This window comes from Crocodylus porosus, unplaced genomic scaffold (assembly GCF_001723895.1).
Source record: "Crocodylus porosus isolate Cpor-Errol unplaced genomic scaffold, CroPor_comp1, whole genome shotgun sequence".
Classification (NCBI taxonomy): Eukaryota; Metazoa; Chordata; order Crocodylia; family Crocodylidae; genus Crocodylus; species Crocodylus porosus.
The window spans coordinates 53,531-72,446 of record NW_017728944.1 but is presented as its reverse complement, the minus strand read 5'-3'; the positions used below and the strand labels follow the sequence as shown (position 1 = coordinate 72,446).

The window sequence follows — 18,916 nt, the reverse complement described above, 5'->3', positions numbered from 1 at the left end:
ACGGGGTGTGGTGAGTATGCAGGCACATCTCCTGTCCACACCTTGTGGATCATGTTTACACACCTATCAGTGCTAATGTTGCATGGCACCCTGTGGTACCCTTGGAAGCACCCAACTGAGAATTACAGGCAGTCCTTGACTTTACAACATTTGAGTTACGACGAATGGCACTTATGACATTTATAAATTGATACCTCATTTTGACCCCTATCTGCACACTCTGCAGGCCCATCCTCGTCCATCCACATGCACAGGTGTGTGCATGTGTGCCTGCATTATCCCCCTGCATGTACACATGTGCGCAGGTCCATGTTCACACCTGATGCCCTTCCCTGTCTACCCACGTGCACACACACACCCCACCTCCCGTTCGCACATGCAGACAGATGCACACACCCCATCTCCATGCATCTGCATACACCCCCCATGAGCACCCCCACACTGTTCACACATCCCCTCCAAATCCTGCCCCCCTGCAGCCTTCATAGCTTGCCCCTATAGCTTGTGGCTGGCACTGTGTCCACTTCTATCCCAAAGGGTGTTTGTGGGAGGGAGGGGGTCTGTAAGTGTTGAGATGGTGGGTGGGCATGGGGGAGTAAATGTGTTAGGATTGTCTTTGGAAATCACAGCACAAAATGAAAAAACTCTCTTCTTTATTTTTCATACCAGCATGGGAAGGGGACCGTCATTAAGAGGTAGAGGCTTTTGTGACATGCCAGGCTAGCCAACTGGTAGAAGTGTATAGTCTTCTCCTAAAACAGCAAATTGCTTGTGTTTTCAGGAAGGCAGAGCCTTTGCTGTATTCTGAGTTTTTTTTTCCTTGTGAATTTTATTGGAGTTAACTACAAATTTGCCCTTGCTAGGGCTTTTTCCTAAACTGGGGCAATCTGAATGAATGAAGCATTCCAAATATTTGAGAGAGATGACGCATACTTTGAAATAGCTGCAAAGCAAAATACTTTGCCAAAAGAGGGAGTAAAAACCTGTCTTAAAACTTCATACAACTTGAGTAATGAAATTGTTAGGTCTGAAATGTAAGGGTTGGAGACTTTTTTAACCAGAAAAGTTCCCAGTGTGTCTAGGTTGGGGGAGGGCAAAAGGTTATGAGTGATAGTGAATCTTGTGACTTGGCAGAACTGGAGGAAGATGACCAGTGATGAGTAACTTTGTGTCATGGAAGAAATACTGAAATTCTAATTCTTGATTTGCTGCTTCTCCAGTAGTTCAATTGATATGGCTGTTGGTGCTGTTGGTCCTGGTTCAAGTCCAGTACCCGCTTCAGAATTGTGGAGGATCCTCAGCAGAGGTTGTACGTGGGTTAGTGGCCTTATATGCTTTTGATTTGCTCCTAAGGGTATGGTATGTTCCCAGAACATTGATCCGTGCGTTTGCAGTGCTGCAGATCTTACCAAGCCATTCATAATTTTGCTTTATTTACAAAGATAGAAATAAAGAATTTGCAAGGATCAGTGAGCTTCATAGATGTTAAAAACTTGAATCAAGTCACAGCATGCATGGTATGTTCACAACCACCTAAAAAGAATACAGAAATACAATTCCTCGTGAATTTCTAAGAAGAAACTAAAAGTAGAAGATGAAAAATAAATGTGGTGGAGACAAATTTCATGTGTTTGATTTGAAGTATAACTACATTTACGTCTTCAGTGTAGTTAAGCTGTGTTTCAGTTCAGACTCTTTACTGTTCCCACATACATTTTGCCTGATTTAAGTGTACTAAGCCTTGCCTGGCTTATCTGAATGAGAATCTAGTTTAGAATCCTGTCTGTGCTTTAAGTGGCACTGAAACGCACCTAGTTTGCAGTGATAATGCAGCCTAAACCACTGGAGAACTGGCCTGAAGTGCACTAAGTTAGTTCTGACATAGCTGGATTGGAAAGAAACATTAGATGACTCAGTCCAGAGAATTATGGGATGTATCCTCCAGACACATACAGGAGAGTGTAGAAATGGCAAAGGCCATTAATGTGGGTATTGCTTTGCAGTGGTGGTGTCTCTCTTACCTGGGTTAGGCTGACCTGAGTGCTTTGATTTAGGAGCTGGCCACCAAAGTTTACAGTGTAGAGATGATTTGCCTTTGGAAGAGAATTCTGTTTGCATTGTTCAGATTTTTTTTTTAACTCCTGCTCAAAAATATGTTGTTCGCTAGGTTATTTTCAGGGAGAACAGTTTATAGCTAATTTAACTAATAAAACGGTTTAACAGATGCTTTAGTCAAGGATATGAGTTATTTAGTTAATAGTGTGGTGATATTTGCTATTTTTCATCCCAATCTAACAATAAAAACTAGCAAAAAAGTAAACGGGACACGCTAATGATTTTCTGGTCTGTCTGATTACTGACCATTTTTGCTACAATACATTTTTTAAGGATTTATAAAGGAATATAAGTGTAAGGCTCATGTCTAATTATGGTGTGAAAAGAAAGGTAGATATAGTTAGACCTGGTTCTGAGTTGATAGAAGAGAATAAGTAGTAATGCATTTTGAATACCCAGGAATGCTAATAAAGCAAGTATAGATCTAAATGTAACTAAATATCAGGCTTGGGTTCAATGTTTTAGCATCTTTAGTATGTAAATGGCTATGTTCCTTCAGTAACAGAGTACTGGAGTAATTGCATCTTGCTCACTTGGTGGATTTTTCAGTGTTGAAGAAAATAATGAGTATTCTGCTATTTAGTTAATGACTTCTTTAGCCGGTATACTTTGTGGCTAAAACTCCACTGAGAAAGCTTGCTTTCTTTCATTTATGGAAGTAGACCCAAGTGGGGTGCTTTAGAGGGGTTAAGAAAAAAAATGTATACATAGTTGGCAGATACAACAATTGTTTTTTCTTGAAATCCTAGATCATTGTGTAGCCACCAAGTTAAAGCAGACGGAGACTTATTTTATGGACCTTAAGTTCCCCAGATTTTCTGGGCATGAAGTGAGAGTTAAACCTGAAGGCTTAACATTGATCCATGATCAAGCAAGCTTGTACTGGCAGTGGTTATGTAGGCAGTCATCCAGCTGAGGGGTTAAAGAGGAACCTTTCCTGACCTGGTGCGTGAATATTATAATATTAACATCTGAATGAATCACTGAATTAACCTTGGCTTATAAACATGTTTGCTGTTGTATTAGTCACAAGTGTCTTTTTTTTTTCAGTTTGGTTTCCTCAGTAGTGAGTGACTTTAACAATGAAAACTATAGTATTGTTAGATAACTTTTAAGTGTCAGTTTAAAAGTCATCATTTCATTGGGGGAAGTTTTTTTTTTTTTTTTTGTAGCAGAAATCAGGCTTTGGTGGCCTCTTGCATACAGTTTTTGTTGGTGATACTTCTGGTCTGAGCATTTGATGCCCAGATCAGTGCTAAATGCCCATTCCATAATTCTGATTTAGGGACAAAATACCGTTACAGACTTTCAAACCTGTGAACAGATTAATGAGACATTTCACATTTGTGACACAATGTTATACTTGTTTAGGTCCCATTATATAAGCATCAGAAGACAGAACTACTTTTTGATTCAATAGATGAGATTGAAATAACACGATTTGCTTCGAAGAAAGGCTTGAAAATAAAAGAAAACTTATCTGTAGTTTTTTTTGGCACTTCACTTAGTTTTCATGTGTGAGAGAACTTAGCTCTCATATAGATTTGCTTATTTTTTTTCTCTTATAAAAAAAACTACGATATTATGATCTATCTTTGGATAGAGTTTAAATTTAAAGTCACAGGATACTGATGTATTTTCTGTCTGCTTAGGTGTCTGATTTCTAGTTCCATATTTCATCTGTTAATCACTCTGCCTCTCCAAAGTCTAAATTGTAGTAAATATCTTCTTGTGGACTATTTTGTATAAGAATAATTAAATATTCAGAAAGAGCATGATCCTTCAGACAGGAGACTTTGCAAGCTGGATATTTAACTATTGTAACCCTATTTCTAAGGATTGAGGTGTTAGCTCAGTACAGTCATTACTCAGTGTCTAGGGCAATTGAAGTCTATTTTGTTTCTGACTCCCAAAAGGCTTAACTCTGGGCTGAGAACAAAGCAGGGATATGCTAACATTCAGTTCTTCAGCAGTATTCCATTGAAAAGACAAACATGAGCTAGCTATCAAAAATAATCAGCTGACTCCTAACCTCCAGCTTTTGTTTGAAGCTTATATACTAAAGTTCTTAATGCTATAATGCTTCTGAACAATTACCTGTCCAACTCAGTGTGTAACAGCACAGAGTTTTAGACAGACTGTCAGTATTCTTGTTCTACTCTCTCATATTTAAAATTGGGCACCCCCAGTAAAAGTCATCATCTTTGGACAATATCCCTATAACTTCAGTTTTGTTGTAAATAAACTACCAGCAAAATTGCTTCTTGACTGCACAATAGGTGTCTTCTGCCTAAAAGGCTATACAATATAAAATGGGGGGATGTTTTAAATATCTTCCTTCTCAGTCCCTTTTGTATGCCTGACGGATATTCTGATATATATAGCAATGTTTAACCTGCATCTGCTACTTTTTTATAACTTGCTTGTGCAGTATCTGCTAGACTAGTGGAAAGCATATACAATCTTCTGATCTTGTAGCATGCTGATTAGGAATTGATTGAGTGTGAGGCATTGAGTTTAAAATTCTGAACAGCCCTCTCTATGGGTGCAGTGTTTGTTGCCCATCTCTTTCTGGAAAAAGTTGTTTTTATCTAAACTTTTAAAGTAATTAAATCCAATATGCCAATTAGCAATTGCAAGACATAATTTAGGTCTGAGTTTGGTTATTTAAGGTAATATGGTAAGTGTTTGATTTCTTTCCATACTTCGAAGTCAGGAGTTACTGGTACTGTTTGTTTTGCCTGTTTGTGGAACTGACAAAAACCACTGAACTCATTGCTGTGTCCCATTATAATTCATCAGGCTAAACAAGTGCTAATATTTTAAATAATTAATTTTGCATATGGATTAAGTTGATGAAGATTGTGTAATTTTAACATTTTTAAAATGTAAGAATACTTCAGGAAAATAAAATCAGATGTTGTTTGAAATATGAAATGGTTTTTATGCAGCAAGACAGTACTATTTAGCTTTAGTAAATTTACTCCTTGGTTACTACCATAATCCTTTCTAGAAGTAGATGAATGAAAACTGTGGTTGCCTAGAGAAGGATTAATAAAAGCAACTGCTTCTGCTTGTGTCTCATTGATACGATCTTCCAGTTCTAAGAAAAAGATTTCTGTAAATTTATGGTGTAGAATCTGAACTAGTTCAGTTTCACATTTTCTGGAGAGCAAAATAGTACTAAAATACTTGGCAAATTGAGGACTGTATACATGTTTGCTAAAATACCAGGCATTTTTTCTGCATATAGCAATTTTGAACCCTGAGGTTTAAAACCAGTAACATACAGTACGCAGAATACATTTCCCAAAGTACATGCCCCAGGTTTTATTTCATCAAAAGTTTGCTTCTTAGTTTAAAAACAAGAAGAGTTGGTTACGATATCATGACACTTCCCAAGATAACCTTGTTCTGAATTTCCTTTCTGATGAATAGAACAAAAATCCCGAAACGGTTTCCTTCCCTCTACTCCTCTTCTGCTTCATCACTTAACCAGAAGCTTAGAGATGCTTGAAGTATCTTTAACTTGCATTGGGAAAAGTTTTGAAAATATCTCCCTTCATTAGTTTCTCACCTTCAGGAATACTGGTTCAGATGAGGTATTTGTAACTGATCTTTTTGTCTGTCTGTCTGTCAATTTTCATTTGAATGTTAGAGAAACAAGAAGATGAATAAGAGAAAACATTTATTTAAAAAAATCCAGCTGCTTGTTGACCTTTCAATCTAAAATTCTACACAGATGTGTCAAGATAACAGTCCCAATTAAATATTAAATAAACTTTGAATGTTCATAGTAAAAGCTTGCCATAGTATTAAAATTCTCTGCTTAACAAATTATAGCATAGTTTTGCTTTTAGTGATGATGGATATAGTTGGGGATTTTCTGGTTGGCAAAGTAAATGTCTAGTAAATGCACTTCTGTCTTTATTGGTTATTTTGTGATGAAAACTACAAAGGACTTCCTGAGCTATACTTCCTTGGTGGTTGGAGTTGCCTGGTTTCATGCTGTACAACATAATCTGAAATGTAGTAGTTGCCCTCAAAGTCACTGCTTGCTTTAGTCTGTAATTTTTGCTAGTCAGATGGTACAAGTATTAGCCAAACATGTTAACCTTTTGCCTCTTCGATTATGAATGATGTTGCTTGCATCTAGTTTACTCCAATTTCAGTTAATCTGGTTATTTTTGCACAGGAGTGACCTTGTTATAAACTGCTGTAGAATTACCTCAAAGTTATGACTTCAGTAAAAGTACTAAGTGAGGTTTATTTTCCTTTTTTTCTTTTCTTTTTTTGCCAAGTTTAATTTGCACAGGGAAGAGTAAACTTTCACATAAGCTGACTCTCCATGTCCTTTTCTAGGAATGACATTTACAAACTCCTCTCAAATGCAAATCTAATTTTATAGATATACATATACTTGGGTCTGTACCTATAAAAGAAATGACACCATTTTGAAAATTGATTCCTTATATGAAAAACCAAGAAGCTTCTGTTTGGTGTTTGTAGGAGGTAAAAATAAATAATATTAAAAAATTTGCTTTGCTTGGCTTCAAGTGTGAGTTCAGTAGAATAGTTGAAATTTCCATTCAGAACACGGAAAAGGAAATGCTTTTGCTGAGTTTTTGTATGGCAAACAGAGCTGGGACTTTATGGCAAAACCAGTGTAGGGTCAGAAAGGACTGAAGTTCTTCAGGAATGCAGGGCAATTTTATGCCGCTCCATTTTGGTTCTAGGAAACACCATACTAAGATATGCAGTGCATCTTACCTTGTTAACTGAACTAATATAGCTGATTTAAGCTGCAAGCAGATGTTCATTTTTACTAGTAAGAATTTTTTACCAATAGAAAAATAGCCTGGGAGATGGAATGTACATAATGCTTCAAGCTCCATGGCTGGAGAGCTTCATAGGCAAGCTCTCTAATCGGGGCAGTAGAGGGCTGCTCCATGGGTCAACCCTGGCATTAGGGGAGCCCATTCATTGACAGCTTGCCCTCCACTGCCTGGGAAGTGGGCAGGCTGTCAAGTTGCACTTGGCAACTGCTGAAAAGGGAAGTGTTCTGGCCCTGAGAAATTCGGCTGCTTCCTCCTCCCTCCCCTATTTCACCCATCAGCTAATTGGTGGGATGGGGGTGGAACCTTCCCTGTTCCGGCTACAGAAGAATAGCCCCTGCTCCTTACAGTCCTCCGGGCTGACCTGGAGCAGTGCAGGGAGTGAGGGAGCAGCCTGCTGCTGTGGCTAGGCTCCAGGAGCCTTGCTGCTGGGGCACACAGCACACCTTGTCCTGCACTGCTGTGCATTAGCTTGGAACAGGGGGACAAGGTGGGGGCAAGGCTTTGGGGCCTGGGTGCCCATTGCAGCCTGCCTTGCCTCGTTCTGCTTTGGATCAGCCTGGAGCTAGTTCTCTTTTTCAGGAAATGTCTTGAACATCTTTACAATTCTGTTTGTTTTTTTCCTTGCACAAGTGGAACGTCTGTACGTGGCTTAGTGCACATTGATTGCACACTGGTATTTTTCCTGAGAGGCAGTGCTAGTAAGTTATCTGGGCTACTTTTGATTAGGAAGAAAGTGGGCTTGGAGCACCCTTGCTGTGTATTACAGTTTGGCACTCCTGTTGTCATGCTGGGGTGGTAGAGACATGCCTTTAAACTTTGAGCTCTTTCTGGGATTAGTATTGTTCACGTTTCTGGAAAGGAGCATATGGATGGTTTGCTAAACTCACAAAATAGTTATGGGGATGGAGTTTCATCTTTCCATGGTATTAAACTAGTTTTAGAGGCAATTTTTGGATGGGCTATTGCTATATTCCAGGATGGCCACTTTTATGGCATCTTTTTGTGGCTCATTGTAATAGATATCCAAATGTTGACACCACTAATATAGTTGTCTTACAGTATCAGATCTTGACTGTGCAGGGCCCTAAGGTAAAAGTTATTCTTTGACTCCAGTTATAAGTCTTGATTCATTTTATCCTGCTTTCAAACATCTTGTGTTTATTACAAAACTGTCTTTATTGTGGTCGTTGTTAGTCCAGGATTTATTACCTATCTCCTCTCCAACTTTTTTTTTTGTCCTGAATCCACTTGATCTGCCTGATTTGTTTGAAGGGTGGCTTTATTATGTTGTACGGCTGGGTGGATCAGGGATGGCACTTCATATATTTATACTCTTGGAAATGAACCTGCCTCGTCCACTGAGATTACACTGTGCCTTCTAACTCGATTGTATTCAAACAAACTAAACGGTTCCTTGAGAGGAGTAGCTGTATTTCTGAAAACAAATCTGTTGGCCAGTGTGTTTCAGACTTGGTTATTTACAAAGTGTCACTCTTCACAAGGCCCTGAATGCTTGTAAAAACTGAGATTTAGGGTCTTGTAAGGTGGGAATGGTCAAATGTTAAGTGCTTTGGGTGGTGATTATTTTTATCCTGTTATGTCCTTAAAGGTTTAATTAATTATTATTTGTAATAGCTTGTGAGAAGGCTCCTGGGCTGTGAATTTGCTTTGCAGAATTAAGTTGTGTTTTTTTTTTTTAAATGAACTATACAATTATAGCATTGCGAGTGCTCTTTATATAGTACTTGAAGAATATTTATATTAATTTTGTAATATTGCCCATTCTTTTTGGAGTTGGTGCAAGGTAAATGTTTTGCCTGTTAACAATTAACCTGATTCCTTTGAGTGTCCAGTTCTTTGCACCCTTCTGTAAAATGGGTTTGTGTTTGCAGGAAACAAGGGAAGTCTGGGGAAAAAGTGCATCCTTACAAACATTTGTGGCTATGAAGTTGTCTCCACTCAAACCTAAACTTGCCTCTTGCAAGTACTGTACTATAATGGAAACAGTTCTTGGGTCAGGGCAGTTGAGATCTTTTAAGGCCCAAGCTGTGTCAACTTCAGACTTTATGGAGTTTAGCAATTTACATGTATAATGCCTCTACTAAAATCTTAACTACGTAAGTTGGAAGACTCTAAAAGGCTTCCATCTTATTATCATATTTACTTGAATCTAAGGTGACCCTGAATATAAGACAAGCCCACCAATAATTAGATTCTATATATGGAAAATGTAGAAATTTCTAAACATTTTCCAGTTACAGAATCTAATTTTTGGAAATTTTCCTTGAATTTGCCCCCTTCCTGCTGCTATTCCAGGGAAAACAAATCTATGGGGTCAGGTAGCCCCCTTGCCCTCTCCACCTCCCTGCTCTTTACTGTCAGACCCTACTATAAATAGTTCAAACTACACATTAGTCCAAAGTCAAAAGGCTCATGATCTGTTATTTTTATTGGGCTGGTCCCCAACAGAGACAACAGTGTTTGAGGCCATGGTGGCCCTACAGCTCAGCACTGCTTAGTATGTGTGTGTATTCTAGATACCCCTACCACAGAGGCCACGTGCTAATTATCCCCCTATTCATGATGAGCTGTGTGTTCTTGTCACGAGTCCTGGGATCCTCCAAAAATGTATATGTAGAAGAAGCACAGGGCAGTCTGATCCAGTTCCATCTCATGAAGGGTGGGACTTCACTAATCATATGTGCCAAGTTAAGAGAAGGGGGCAACAGATGGATTCTGGATGAACTATTTGGGGCCCGGTTTGGTTGGTGATATTTACCAGACATTTAAGTGAAGAAACAAGAATCTTAGAAATGGGAAAGAAAGATGGAGGTCAGTTGTGGGACTGAAGAGGAAGTGAAAATGTATTCAGTGTAGTGGCTTGCCATGACTTGGAAAAAGAGTCAGAACTGAGGGGGACTGTGTCCACTAACATTCAGATGGACTATACTAACTGTATCATTGTAATAGGTTTCCATCAGCATCTTGGGTTTTTTGGCTAAGATCAAATGCAGCTGTTTTTGGCACCAACCGGAGGGCATTAGGGCTGGCTCTGCCATCCAGGTGCTGGCCTAGTATTGTACTTCCACATCTGGTTCCAGTTCATTTTGGAGGGAATACCTGCCTGGGTTTTTGTTTTATTGTTTTTTAAGGGCAGAAATAAAAGGTTCTTATGACATGAGTTTTATAATCATACTCAGTGATGGTTGTATTTAATCAACTTCCTAGGTAGTTTCTATTACTGAGCACATGCTGCTTTTTGCAGCAGTTTGATGATAAACAATGTACTTAATGACTTTTCCTTGTATGCGATTATAAGGCAAGGGGCTTTTCCCCCCATGCTGATTGTAAGGAAAAAATCCTCGTCTCGTATTGGAGTAAATACAGTATCTCTCAAACTTTTATTATACTTAATTTTCTTCTGGAAATTCAGATTGATTGTGCCCTTTGATATATATATTTTTTAATTTATTGTTTTATTATTTTTTAAATCTCTTCTGATATCATGATAAAACTACATATTAGGGTTCTGCTCATTGGTCGAAATGTAAGCCACTTTAGTTCTACAGTGTGTAGAAGATTAGGTCTTAATGTATTTTTACCAGAAATATAAAATCTAGCTCAAGTATCATTTTGCCTGTTCATTTGTTAGTCTTATTCCATGGAACTATGATGTGTGCCATATCACCCAAAACATTGCGTAATGTTTTTATTTTTTTATTTTTTGCAAATTCAACAAATTGAAAACATATTAAATATTTGTATTGTACCATATGATTCTCTGTAACACATTACTGCACTATGTGACTGAAATTAAGAGCTTTCTGTAGGATTTATCTATAAAGATACTTGCACTATTTTTAAAATATTGATAATTACACATGGTAACACATAATCTCCCTTGAATTACAAGGCATGCACCAGTCACTATCTGCGATTTACAAAGAAACTTCCTCAGAAAGGTGTGTCTTATACATTAGGCCATTGTGGAGATTTATACATGTTTCTCTGAAGCATCAGATACTAACTAACCTGGTTGACAGGCAACTGGACTAGCTAGATCACTGTTTTGATGTGGTAATTCCAATATTCAGACAGTTTATTTTCCTTCTTCTTTTTAATCATTATCTGGAACTTGTTTCTATTATAAGCCTAGTGATTTGGGACTTGGAGAACCAGTTATGCTTGTGTAGAGACAGACTGGCCTGCTTGGCTCTGGTCATGTAGATTATCTGAGTCGCAGTTACAGGTTTTTGTAAGCAAAGCCACAGCTATGTTAACATGCCAAAAACCATACCAAGAAATAAAAGATGTAAGGCCTCACATCTCAAGGAATAAGCCAATTACTGATTGCTTGGAATAAGGAAGATGTTTCATTCATTAGGCAGTTTATTTCATAATTGTCCAATTGGGAATTCTTTGAAAAATCTGGTGCTAGATACTGCCAGAAGTTTGGATGTCAGATCAAACCATTACACCTGTATGATGATTCCTGTGTGTTTAGCTATAACAAAGTTCTTAAATAATGCCAACTTTTTCCATCCAAAATCTTTTATCCATTTTGTAGTGGGTTGATATTTAGTTTTGACTTCTCTGAATATAGACCGTTTCATCCAAGGGAAACGTTAGCGTGGTAAGGAATTTTGTTACCACTGTGGTAGCTGGTTGTTTTTTAAGCAAAGTATGTATATATTCAAGAATTGATAGAAAAGCTTTCCTTAAAACTTTTAAGGCAGTCTGGTCAGCCACCGTAGCTCATTGCTAACAAAGAAAGCTGCTAGCTTCCCTGGGTGTTTTTTTTTTCCCCTCCATCGTGACTTTGTTTTCTCTGATATCAGACATCTCATGATGCAAAGGTTTTTTTGGATTATGTGGTTGTAGAAGAGAATACCATGCAAAAGTAACAATGATAGAGGAGAATTAGTTCAAGTCTTTCCTGACACTTGCTGATGGAACTTCTTTTGCAGGTGAAACAGGCAACCAATCAAATTGTGATGAACTGTGCTGATATTGACATTATTACAGCCTCCTATGCACCAGAGGGCGATGAAGGTAAGAAATTCTTTAAGTGGTGTATTAGTGTTCATTCACAGTGTTTTTCATACTGTAAGTGCTGTCACTCATAGTAAACATCCCCTATATCAAGAGTTTACCTTGTACTGTAGTTCTTGAACTTGGTTTACTTCTATCTGCCATACTTAGATTTTGCATATAATGTTGTGGATGCTCTTAGATTGGGCGTGGGCAATTATTTGGGCCCTGGGGGCCACATAGAGAGTTTTGTTGAGTTGTTGCGAGCCAGGTCAGCAACACAACACCCCTCTCCCCCCCTGCCACAGGCAGGTAGGGTGCAGTGTTTGGGAGCAGGAGCAGGGTGGGAGAGGCCAGGATTGTGGGGCAGGAGAAGAGAAGTGACAGTGTGGGGCCTGGGGTAGGTCTCCCCCTGGGGGGGAGGCTGATCTGCTGCCCACATGCCCCTGTGACAGGCATGGATTCTGTGAGCAGGGGCTTACAGGGAGTGGATCACAGCTCTGGCCATGGCCCCAGAGGCAGTTCCCTGCCTACCCAGCTGCATGCCCTGCCTGTGTGATTCCCAGGTGATCTCCATGGATTGTGGGGTGGGGACAGCATGGGGCCAGGGTCCTGGGCAGATCCATGATCTGCTTCCTGTATACCTCTGCCTGGGGGCGGAGGGACATGGGGGACATGTGTGGGGGTGGCTGAGTGGGTGGATGGGACCTGGAGCCAGGGCCCCCATTCTGGGGCAAAAGCCACCTGGCTGAAACTTTGTCCACACCTGGAACGGCTCAGCAGGGGCAGGAGAAGGAGCCCCTGCTGGAGATGAGGAGAGCTGAGCTGCTTCTGGGCAGCTGCAGCTGCACTGGGAGCAGCCCAGTTGGTAAGCTGTGTACATCAGCCTTGGCTGGGGCCGGTGGGCACAGGCAAAGGGCACAATGCTGTCTGTCCTGGAGCGCTCCTGCAGAGCGCTATGGGTTCAGCTGCAGCCTGGGTCCAGTCAATTGGCAGGTGCCCCCTGGAGGCCAGATCCAAGCAGTTGGCAGGCTGGGTCCACCCCGCGAGCCGTGTTTTGCCCACCCTGGTCTTAGACTGAGTTGTAGATTCTGTAGTCTCTACTTTCAGGGCCTGCGGTTCAACACAATGACAACATATAGGCAACAGCTCCGGTTAAAGAAAGGGTAGAGGAATCGATAGTGGAATCAAAGTAGAGAGAAATATATTCGTGGGAATCAAAGTAGAGAGAAATATTCATGGGAGAAATATATTTGTGGGAGAGAAGGCATTTGATGCACTTACACAGAAAAGGGTTCCAGGCATAACTAAATAGATGGAGGAGACAATAGGAATAGTAAGAGATAAGGATTGGGAAGGAATAAAACAGCAAGTGGTGGGGTTGAGATTACATGGGGCCTTAACAGAGTGAAGACATTTGAATTGATAAGGTTTGACTGGGAGCTGCTTCAAAAGATTCAAGGATTAACATGTGTATGCAACAAAGTCATGTGAGAGAAGGTGATTTCAGCGATGTTTTGCATAGACTTGGAGGTTGGTGGAGAGAAATTAAAGTAATGAGAGCATGAGATGACCAAGATGTGAATGATATGGTCTTCGAAACAAAAACAGGTACCCTGCAAGAACATGTGTAATCTTTCTGATGTGTATAGTTTTTGGTGTAGCTCTTTGGTAAGTCAGTCATAACAACAGCCATTTGGTACTCTTATGTATAAGAGTACTACTTAAATCATCCAGCCAGTAAACAAGCTCTGTATAGTTTTTTCTAACAGGGGAAAGCTGTGATAGTGATGTCATGAAGTGGTGCCTTTAAAACTTGGTTATAAATAAGGTGTCTGTGGTTTTGGATTTGAGGAAGTTCTTTCTCAGGTTTATAAAATAGGTTTCTATTGTCTTAAAGTGTTTCAGTTGCTGGAGAAATGAAAGGGTTGAAAAGCAATGGTATGTTATAGAGGTGCACTGATATATCAGTTGCATATCATATTGGCACCGATAAGAGGAAAATTAACATTATTGGCTATTGACTTTTTCTGGCCGGCGTAGCTGATAATGTTCACCGATAAATATAATATGCCTTCTGCCCAACGTCTCCACACATACATGGCTAGGAATGCAGCCAGGCAGCATGGAATAGTCAGGGCAGTGGACAGGACCTGGGGCAGGGTGGTAAGTGGGATAGAGCTGTGGATGACTTGTCTGGGGGGATGCAAGGAAGGGTTGGCTCCCAGTGTTGCGTACACCCCTCTGGGGAGCCAGGGGGCATGTGCTGCCCCTGATATGTGTGCAGGTTGGATGCAGGCTCAGGGCTCTTCACTCTGCTGCCTTTCCCTCAGGAGCCTTGGACCAGTTGTGTGCCCGCTGCCCCCATTGCTGCCAGGCAGGCAGGGGGCAAGTTGTGCCTCCCACTGCCAGGGGCCAGCACAGGGCCCCCCAGGGCAAAGGCAGCAAGGTGGAGAGCCCAAGCCTACAGAACGCAGCCTGCATCTGCCCTCGCCCTGCTTGGCTCAGCTCCAGTTAAGTGTCCCCAAGCTTAAAAATGGTGACAACAGTGCTTGAACTAAAGCTCATTCAACAAGCTTTAGTTCAAGCTCCCTCACCACCATTTTTAAGCACTGGAATGCTGATCTGCTTGATGAATTGCTTGTGGTTCTGTCCCTTTCCCCACCCTAGCCCCAAGTCCATTCACCACTGTGGCTGGGCAGCATTCCCAGCCCCAGCCCACTCCCTCCTTCACCTTCACAGGTGGGGGCCTTGATCTCCCCCACCTCCCTCCACGCCCCTTTTCTCCTGCATGCTCCTTCCCCTCCACAGAATTACCTGCAGGGAGCTGCTGTTCACGTTGCCCAGCTGCATTCCTGTAAATTGGTTATCAGATTGGTATATACCGAGATGACTGGTTAAAAATTGGCTATGGTATCAGTCAAGAAAATCTTTATCCGTGCACCCCAGTATATTACATTTCTTTGAACATGTAAGTAAAATAAAGCTAAAATTCTAGACAGGATTTAGCAGGGACAACTCAACTTCGTTATGTAGATATATTGGGACATGATTAACTTGATTACTATTGCAGTGGTCAAAAATGCTGATTTTTTTTTTTTCATGTGACCAAAAACACACCTAGGATCAGACTTTGCCTATAAATTAGTTTGTGTTTTTATTTAGTTTACTGTTAGAATTATATTTTTTTGCAAACGTCAGGAAAGTTCCTCCCAGTTCTGGCTCTGCACAGCTAAATGTTGCCCAGACAGATAGGGATCTACGCTTTAAGGAAGTAACATTCAGTCGGTATACTTGGGAAAGTGGAACCCTCCACAAGAAGTGCAGTAGCTAACCAAAGAGCAACAGGTCTATAGCAGCCAGTATTGTTAAGCAGTTTGGAATCTGTCTATTCAGTTTTGCTGCATGTGGGAGAATGTAATGCTAATTCCAGATGCAAGCTTTACTTCAGGCCATGTGGTTGTATCTTGGCTCAACAATTCCCACCCCCCCCAGACAGCTTTGTGTGCTATTGCTTGAGATCTTTAGTTTTGTTAGAAGCTCCATGCAGTGGTGGAGGGTATAGAATTTAAATCCAACAGTATCTCATAGGCACATGCCACCTCTTGAAGTCTTTTCAATCACCCAGGAAATGACAAGTACAAATGGGGAAGGATGAATTAACTCAGCTAAGATGAACACTTTCTTGCTGTGGGAAAGAAAGAAGCACAAGAGACTTAAAACTGAGTGCCTTCCCCTTCCTTCCCCCTCCACTGTTTGTTTTGTTTTGGTTTTTTTTTGGTCCCACTTATATTACTGTTATGAACGTAATAATATTTCCCTTAGACGTGACTGTATTATGGTCTTTTAATGCTGGCATCCTCGTTGGGCAGCTTGGCAATACAGTTGCAGACTTTAATATAAAATAATTACTATCTAACAATGGTGTGTCCTTTGTACCTTTTCAGTGTGTATAGTCTAGTAAAATGGAAAAATATTTTGATGGTTAAATGACTTCTTTCTAATTTTAATTAACTTTTAATGTGGTTTTTACATCTCTCTGGCTGTAGTGTATATGCACATGTCAAGCTGTTAAAATCATAAATATTCAAAATGCATAGTTTTTTTACATAGCACATGTATTAACAGGTTTCTTATATGTCGATTATTTATAAGGTTACGGCATTGCAGTTTGGGAGGCTGCCAGATAGTAATAGCTTTCAAAGTAAAATTGCATGGAATTGGCAGACTATTTGTAGAGGATATTTGCAGGCACCTGTTGATATGGCTCACTAGTCATTCTTGCTAATACTGATCTTGTGTACTGCTTCTAACTGATATTTATGACTGACTACAAATACAAAATACAGTCCTATAGAGGAATACAAATACAAACCAAATTAATTGGGTTTTACCACCAGTAAAAGACTATTACATACTATTAACTTTAAAAGCAAGAATCTTGGGTATCATAGTAAGATTGTGTTGCTTGTCTCCTGTAAAGGTGCAGCTAAGATTTTACTACCTTGAGTTCTGTCCCTCAGTAGAGAAGAATTTCTTATGAACTCTTTACTAAATGAGCGATGAGATAATCAGCCTCTTAACTCCTTTCCTGTATGGTTCTATTCTGCAAAGTATGGTGTAGTAATAGAATCTTGCAAAACAGTATGTTCCCTTTGTTTATGGAGGCAAACCTACTAAATTCAGTGAAACTGCTGGGTGGTTTGCTGCTGATTCTGAGTAGCCTTTCTGAGCTAGCACAAGCATTATGGAGAGCGATAGATATAACTGCAGCTTTTGTAGCAACAGAATTCTAAAGCTTTTTTCCTTTGCTGTATGTGTTTTGCTGCACTGAAGACTGGTACAGGTGAATCCAGGATCTTCATTACTAACAGTGGTGATGATTGAACTTAAGAATGAATGTTAAATACTAAAATTGGAAAAGTAATTCTAAGCCTAGTGTTGTAATTGTAGGCTCAGTATCTTTGGACTTAGCACTTGAGTCAGCTAATGTTGCACTGGAACAGTGATGCTCAATTTACGATTCAGGATTTTCTGTTGCATATACTGACTCATTTCTTTTAATTGTAAAAGAAAACTCCATTATCATGAGGGATCTTTAGGTGCCTTCTAGAATTCAGGCTCTTTTTGGTGTCTACAGCCAAATATTTACTATGCAAAGCCTTCTACTTTCAGTGAAAATGGGTGGCCTACATTAGATATATTACGTGTGTCTAAATGGATGATCCTGCTTAACCAAATAAGGGAGTAAGAAAAATGCATAAATAGTAACTCTTCAGATAAATTTCAGGAGATCCTGTTTCATACTCATACTAAATATTGGAAAATAATTAGTTTAATTTCACTGCAAATCTGCATTTTAAGGAGGTGTGAAATTATCTGATGTAGCCATGATCACTGACTAATTATTTCTCACCTTCATTTAGCTTGGAGAGCATTTTGAATATTTCAAAACTCAGAGGCACAGCAACTTTATTAAAAACATTGTGAATTTTGAGAGGCTCAGATAGTAATCATTTCACATGTAAAATTAGTCAGTTATAGTACTGTTTAATTTTAGCAGAAATAGAGTAAGCATTACCTTATTCTTTAGCACTACAATTATTAAAAACATGTTTTAAAAAAAAGTCACCAAATGACCCACTTGAATTTTTGCTACTTCACCAACTTTCTGGAGGTATGAAACAGATAATGCAAGACCCTAAGTAAGGGATACGCACTATAGATCATTGTTTGAAGCCCCATGTCCTGATATCATACGATTACATTAGAATTTATATTCAAGAACAAACACTAAGTTTCTAATTGTTGTGCAAAGCTTGGCAATGTGACTCATGTGTAACTGGTAGTGAGTCTGCATATAGTTTGAAATAATAGCTTGGAGAGATGTGAACTGTCCTGTGCATTTCAGTGGAGTATTAACTTCAAGACCTAATGGTGCTCATCAGCTCTATATTAGCAGAGGACTCTGAGTGACCCTGAAGGATCCTGAGCAGTGGTGTGCAGAGAAGCCTGGGGTCCCTTAATATGCACTTGATAAGGTGAAAGGGATATTGTCATGCCTGAGACTTTTTGAAAAGGAGAAAGCAATATGTCTCTTAAGCAATACAGTGAAATGTTGTAAAAATAGAAAGTGCCATCATACATTGCATTACTGGAGGTCAGTGGTTAATGCGAAAACTGAGGTATGATATGACACTACACATTCCTGAGCCCTGTTACATCTGTAAAATTTAGACTCCAACACAGTTCCTTCTCTGAAAACTACTCTAGTGCTATGGCAGGCATTTTGGCACATGTCTAGGGGATAGCAGCTTAGGCCTGTGCGAATAGGGAAGTATTTGATTCGGATTTGGCCGATTCAGAGGACAATGATTTGATTTGGTGATTCAAATCACTGTCCCCATTCAATACAGCCGAATCAGAATTGGCAGGGCACCACGTGCTGTCTGGGAGCTGGGCCCACAGGAGCTGAGAGGTGCCAGGCTCCAGGTGACTGCTGGAGCCACCCCAGCTCCTGGACAGCATGTCACCCTGCCAAGCCATGCTGCACCTGCCCCGGCTGGGCAAGCATCAGCAGGGCAGAGCCCCCGCTCTGAGCGCTGCTGCACCCGCATCCCACATCCACTGCCCCGGCTGGGCAACTTGTCCCAGCCCCAATCCCTCCCTCCCACATGTCCCTTCCCTCCCCCAACCCCAAAAGATTTACCAGCTGAAGGCAGCTGTGTCAGCTGCTTGTTTAGTCTATGGCCGAATCTCTGTAGCGGCCGAATCTTTTCCAAAGCTTTTCTGAATTGATTCGGATGCTTTGAATCAATTCGGAGCTTTTAATTGGTCTCCCAGTTCGAGTTTCATAGATTTCATAGACATTAGGGCTGGAAGGGACCTCGGGAGATCATCGAGTCCAGCCCCCTGCCCAAAGGGCAGGAAGT

General features: G+C 40.3%; 1 protein-coding gene across 1 annotated transcript in view; it reads left to right on the top strand.

Moving 5' to 3' along the window:
- Positions 1–1,218: 1,218 nt before the first annotated feature.
- LOC109320238 (puromycin-sensitive aminopeptidase) overlaps positions 1,219–18,916 on the top strand; it is a 67,005-nt gene continuing 49,307 nt past the window's right edge. Inside the window, exons 1-2 of the mRNA XM_019550242.1 lie at positions 1,219–1,317; positions 11,921–12,005. Of these exons, the coding sequence (XP_019405787.1) occupies positions 1,234–1,317; positions 11,921–12,005 (169 nt within the window). The 5' untranslated portion in view covers positions 1,219–1,233. The remainder of the gene's footprint in view (positions 1,318–11,920; positions 12,006–18,916) is intronic.